We start from the raw sequence: 6821 nt of genomic DNA, 5'->3' as shown, positions 1-6821 counted from the left end.
GTTTACAATTTGATTTTCTTCTCTCCACTTTACGGCTTACCGCTGCGTCCGACGAACCCGTGACCCACACGCGCTGCGGCTTCGCGACGGTTTTTGTGTTCATTCGTTTTTTTTAGCGCCTAACGATCGCAATAACGGTAAGTGTGCGATTTGCAGCAGCCACAGTCACATTCAAATAATACTACAGCTCACACACGGAAAGACCGCTAACAGACGTATCTACGCATATCGCACACGCGTCTATTAACAGTTACCCAGTACCACAACGAAAATAAAAAATGACCGTGGTCAACATTAAGGACAGGGTGAAAAACAACAAGCTGAACTTGAGTGGTCTCAATCTAACGGAGATACCCACCAAGGAAATCGTAAGTATTAACCCAGAAAACGGGTTCATCCAACTAGATATGTGTTGAGCATTTAGACAATATGCCAACACCGCTGTCTTTAACCTACAAACGAACTAACTTTGGCCAACAAGGCAAATTTATGTACCCACTTAATTGTGCTTTATTTCTAGGCCCCATTGAAAGTCTCTCACCTGGACTTGTCCAACAATAAAATCACTTCAACAGACGTAAGTGTTCTCACCTAGTTTTTCGTCACTATTTTTTTAATTTTATACCATATTTTATATCATTATAATTTAATGTTTTCAGAATGTTTTTTCATCATTGCCCAGTCTGGTGAAGCTTGATCTATCCAGCAATCAGATTAAGAGTGTGGCTGGTGATATTGGTTCATTGCAAAAACTCGCTTACCTGTCGTTAGCCAACAACAAAATCAAAGATTTACCTAAGGGTTTGAGTAAGCTCAAACAATTGAAACATTTGAACTTAAGCAACAACCCATTGAAACCAGAACTTATTGAAGCTGTTGGACCATCACAAAATAATGCACAATGCCAGTCAGCAGCTGCCAATGCTATACAGTATTTGAAGGGTGATTCCAAAAAACAAGGTAATTGTTTTCAATAATAAACTTATGTTAGTTTAACACATGTGCAAATTTGTAAACTTTCTTTTTATGTAGATGATAAACAAAATAAAAAGAAGGATAAGAAAAATAGCAAAGCCTCGCCAAATGGTGTACAAAACGATAAGTCAAAAAATAAAACCAAGCCCAAAAAGAAACCAGCTGGTTTTATATCTAAAGGTATTCTTCTTTTGTTATATTATTAATATATTTGCACATACTAAGAATAATTTTATTTATTTAGTTTTTGGATTCTTTGGCATGCTCATTTCATACACACTTTTGTTTGCGGTGTTGATTGGTTTGTCTTTGTATGCCTTGTCATACTATGACAAGAAAGCATATGGTAATGTCAAGGCTAAGATTTTGCCTATTTGGGGATCAGTTACATCAAATTTAGACCCGAAAGTAGCTTCTAAAGTCAACTATTATCTGCTACAAGCTGGGACTTCTTTTGATCGTGCGGTCCATACAAGTATTGAGGCATCTATTAAATCATACAAATGGGTTAAAACAAATCCAACTGTACAGCAGTATGCTAATAATTTTCAAGACTCTTGGCAATCTTTTTGGGATAGTGTATTCAAGAAAACAAAATCTACGTGATCCGTGAGATAGATTTAAAAAAAAACACAATAAAATACTGATGTGTGTTTTTTTTTTTTGTATTCCATGTATCAAATTTTTGATAAATTTTCTCGAAATACCCATCTTTCGTCTCCTAAACATCATCTGCTGTATACAACTAACAATTCATTTGTATGTATGTATTCATTTTTTTTTTCATAGAAAATCATTTTTGTCCAACTGAATTATATGTATAATTTCTTATTTTTTATAGGTACCTAAATTTATTATGTATTTTTTTTTTAAATTATACTTAAATTTCATTTTTAATTAAAACTATTATATAAATATATAAAAAAAATATGTTGTATTATTTTTTGTTTGTAACTGTTGAATTTAAGTCCAATAACAGTTGTTAATTTTTTAATTTGGTATTAAAATTAACACGTACACATATACTAAAAAAAAAAAAAATATTAATATTTTACTTTAATTTATCAAATAATTTGTTATAAAAATCATTTGTTTTCTAATATTTGTAAAAAAAATATTTAGTTTATATGATTTCCAGTTATAATTATTTATGAATGTTTGAGGGCAATAATAGATTTTTTTACTTAAGTATTTAACAATATTCATTAATCAAAAATTATTGTGTCTAAATCAAGAAAATTTGTTGTATATCTAATATAAAGATATTTCCTACTATAATGAATATAACGTTGATACATGGTATGTAGATTTACTATACAATGTGATAAGACGTGTTCATAATGATTGAACTCTTCTATTATTATTTACGATATTGTATCCGACAAATGGTTCTTATCATGCAAAAGGTATTTCATGCGTGTAGTATAAAAATTATTTAATATTTATTACTGTATTATTAATTGTAACCACGTTATAGTTAATTGTTGAGCATTAGTGTAAATTTTTATGTTGTCTTAAAATATTCATACACAACAGTGCTTAAATGATTATATTTTCAGTTCTATTTTTTATATTTATTGTGCTTTGTCTGATATAGTGACCAATTTTGTTTTGTCGGTTAGTATTGTTTATTATACACAACTAAGTTTATCGTGTTTATGTCACCTATGAAGTCTATAGGATATTCACAAATCAAACATAAATATTATAAAATTGATTGTGTTATTAACATAAAACATTGATTTATTGCAATATTTTATGTTAATTTGACACCTTAGATGTAAATAATTATGTTGTACTTATATTATTAGACACAAAATAATTTATAATTCAAACTATTACAATAAAAATAAATGATACAACTTATTTTTATTTTGAAGGAATTTAACATCTAAGTATTAAATACATTTTCCTTTGCACATTTATTATTAAATTTCTCAAACTAAAGTGTTCTGTTATTTTAAATATTTTGATAGAACAATAACCTAACCGTCCTAACCTGTACAATTTATTGATATTTAGCTTAGTTTGTACTTTACTAATGGTTCTTGTTTTTTCATATAAATCTAATCATTTGCTTCAAAAGTTTCATATTCTCATTTTTCCCAATACAAAGTGAAACTGGAATTTGACAAAGATGCAAATAATAAAAATTTTGTATAGATGGGAAAAATTTATAGCTTGTTACCTTTATCCTAAAAAAATAACTTTTATATTACCTACTGAAATATGCTTAAATAAATTAATTTTCGGAAAATGATTTTCCCAATAATAAGCAATTATTTTTTCATTTAAGTTAAGTTTAAAAAGAAAATGTTCTGATTCAAATATGTCAAGTATGATATCTGCTATTTATTTTTATAAATTCAAAATATATACAAGAAAAACATAATTTATTAAATATATTAAATAATAATATAGGTGATTTTAATGCTAATTATTCATAAATTATACTTTTTTCTGGATTTAATTTTTGAAAAGATATCATGTTATCTTCATAGTCTAATGATGACATTAAGTCACTTTCTACAACTAATATGACTAATGAATTCAATTTTTATTGCAACATATGATCATTAGATGATAATAAATAATTTTTTATTTAAAAAAAAAAAAATGGAAAACGGACGTTCGGTGGTACAGTTAGTAGTTGGTGTTAAAACAAATATTCGAAAGGTAATTTCAAGAATATTTAATAATTATATAACGCACCTATAGTGTATTTACTGTAATACTGTATTGTATCTATATTCTATAAATAATTAGATAAGTTACAATAAAATATAATCATCGTTGTCATCGAAGAGTTCCTTGGAAAATAAAATAATATTACTTTGCTAAAAATAAACAAATACTAAATATGCCGTTCAAAATATTGAAATGGAAATAAATTAAAAATGATGTTTGTTTATTACATAAAAAAACAAAATGCCATTAAGATTTGGCTCCTAGGGCAAAATTAAATATATTCGCCCCCCTATTTTATTTATCATATATATATATGTGTGTGTGTTCGATATATATTATATATTATAAAAAAAATGTTGGCGCCCCTTTAAACCATGCGCCTGGGGCACAAATCCCCGTGCCCCTCCCTCGCACGGATCTGGGTACACCATCGAAAATTTGTTTTTAGCAGTTTCAATTTTGTGTAATAATCTTTAACATCAGAATCATATTGAATCAAACTTAGAGGTAAGAATATTATCTGTGTTTTCTATAGATACCGCATAATTTTTTTAAGCAAATTATGATAATTTTTAAATTGTAATATTTAAATTTTAAATAGGTTGATAAAAATTTAAAAATAACTAGGTAATATTTTTATTTTTAAGTTTGATAATAGATTAATTCACTTTCTTCAATCAATTATTAAACGTTACACAAAATTGGAGCGGCAGCGATTCAAAACAAATTTATTGTTATGTTGTATTGAATACTATTGATTGTACGTAGTAGGCAGTGGCGTAGTCAAGGGAGGGGGGGCTAAAGAGGCTATAGCCTCCCCCGTTAGTCGTATTTTTTTTATATTGTTTTGTAATATTTAAATTTAAATACGAAAATTGTTTTTTAAATTTTAATTATTTAAAATAGTAAATACTTTAACGGCAAATCAACGTAAATATGTAATCAGTATTTTTGTTTTGTTTTGTTTTTGATTTTTAATAATTCAAGTTAAAAGTATTTAGCCATCCCCATAAAAAATTCTGACTACGCCTCTAGTGTGGTAGGTATGTTTATAAGACAATGCATCATGTGGGTGTAGCTGTATTACTTAATTTCTACTGAATGGCCATACATTTTTCCATTGTTTTAACTTTTAGACACATACCTACTATAATTTGAGAATAATTTTATAACTATAATTGTTAATCCTTCATATCTACTCTTGCGTACATAGTAAAATAATATTTTCTTAAATAGAGACCACCGTTTTTAAAACAGGATTTGAATATTTGTTTTTTTCTCAGTAGCATGATTTTAAAGTTATTAATTTTAAAAAACGGGAACCACTACTATTCAAGAAACTTTTATTATACGCACATTAAATGGGTTGAAATTGAAGTTCAACCTATGTATTGGTGTGTAGGTTTTTAATTTTCAACATCTCTTGTCAAATATTCTAATGGTATATTGAATAAAATTATATAGGTACTCAATTAGCTAAAGTAATTCGTGTTAGATACCTATCTTAAAAGTTAACTACATAAACTTTAGCTTTGGTATTTCTAATGATTTTAATTTATTTGTTAAATATTTTGTTAATTTAATATAGCTAAGTAAGTACTTATCTCATACATTCCTATACTTATACCTATTACCTATTTTATTAATGTAATTTCTATAACTGATTTCTTACATTGTTTTAATTTTAAGACTTAAAAATGTGAGCAATGTTATTTGTTACCTAAAATGTATTTAAGTATATTATATCAAGCCCGGATTAAGATAATTTTGGGCCCGGGGCCAAACAATTTTAGGGGCCCATAACCATAATCAAAATGTTGGTGACCCACAATAAAAATATTTCAGACAAAAAAAATTATATTTATAAATTTATTTCTTACTTTTTTAAATACAAAAATAAAAATGTTATTTGTATAAATAATTGTACATGTTTCTTTTGATATACGAAATATAAGTACTATTATTATTATATCCAAATATTTTTGATTAAATGAAAAAAAAGTACTATTTTCTAGGGGCCCACTATTGTTTGATATCCTGTTGTAGGCCCGAGGCCATGGCCCCCCTTAATCCGGGCTTGTATTATACATTAAAAGCATAATTTTGTAATTATTTTTGATGTAAAAATTTTAATGAGTAAATTCAAAATTGATAACCACTTTGCTGTACTGTAGATGTTCAGTGTGCCTCCTCATTGAGTATATCAGTATAGAGTATGTAAGAAGTCACTATAATGGATGAGTTAAATTTGAATTTAATGATAAATTAGTGGATATAAAATAGGATTCCGAGTAAAAACGGTCTGCCAACACAGTCTATATATTAATAAATATATTTTAAAATGCTTTAATATTTATATTACTACTATAGAAATTTATTCTACTTTTATAGTAATACGGTAGGTTGAATTAATTTTAACTGAAAACATAGGATACATTATTATTATATCATTAATTTTGATAATAGGTATACATTTATATCGTACTAGTTGACATAGGCGTGCGTAGCCTCCAGTTTCAGGGGCAACAAGAGATTAATTTGGCCCATTCTTTAAATTCACCATTAAAACCGACCTATAGTTTTACTTTTTTTACTATTGAGTATTGGGTTTGAGTATAAAAATTAAAATTGTATTTGTTATTTGTTTTTTTGAATAAAAAGTTATACAGTAAGGTACTAAGCCACTAAAGGTGTACTTTTCCATAAGGCTATAGTTAATATTTATTATTTATAATATAATAAATATTTATGATTAAAAATCATGGCTATTTCTTTTCATAGTAGATAGTAGTCTATTAGTTTTATACTGGTAAATTCTATTATCATAAAATATTTTTTTATACTTTACCAAAAATATCATTTGTGGAAATATAATTTTACCGAGGCCTATTATTTAATATTTGCCGGCCTTGGTAGCCCCAAATAAAGTCCAGGGGCGGAATATGCTGCTTCTGCTGCCCCCGTGCGTACATCTATGCCAGTTGATCTTGTACGGCGTTCCCCGTGACAAATTAAATACCCCCCCTCCTTGGCTTTTTAAACTCTGTTAAATGTAAACTGTACATTTTTAAGGTAAAAAATATTTTATTATTTGTATTAAAGATTTACAGACTACAGAGTATGTATGCTAAGTTACAAGATAATTCAACCAAGAAAAC

The 6821-nt window shown here is 27.4% G+C and overlaps 1 protein-coding gene across 1 annotated transcript; it reads left to right on the top strand.

Moving 5' to 3' along the window:
* Positions 1-1596, top strand: LOC113547836 (leucine-rich repeat-containing protein 59). The gene is made up of 5 exons (XM_026948369.1): positions 1-368; positions 521-577; positions 660-960; positions 1033-1155; positions 1220-1596. The coding sequence occupies exons 1-5, from the start codon at positions 279-281 to the stop codon at positions 1579-1581; spliced, it is 933 nt and encodes a 310-aa protein (XP_026804170.1). The 5' UTR covers positions 1-278; the 3' UTR covers positions 1582-1596.
* Positions 1597-6821: the final 5225 nt, after the last annotated feature.

Source organism: Rhopalosiphum maidis, chromosome 4 (genome assembly GCF_003676215.2).
Source record: "Rhopalosiphum maidis isolate BTI-1 chromosome 4, ASM367621v3, whole genome shotgun sequence".
Lineage (NCBI taxonomy): Eukaryota > Metazoa > Arthropoda > Insecta > Hemiptera > Aphididae > Rhopalosiphum > Rhopalosiphum maidis.
This window is presented reverse-complemented; position numbering and strand designations above follow the sequence as displayed.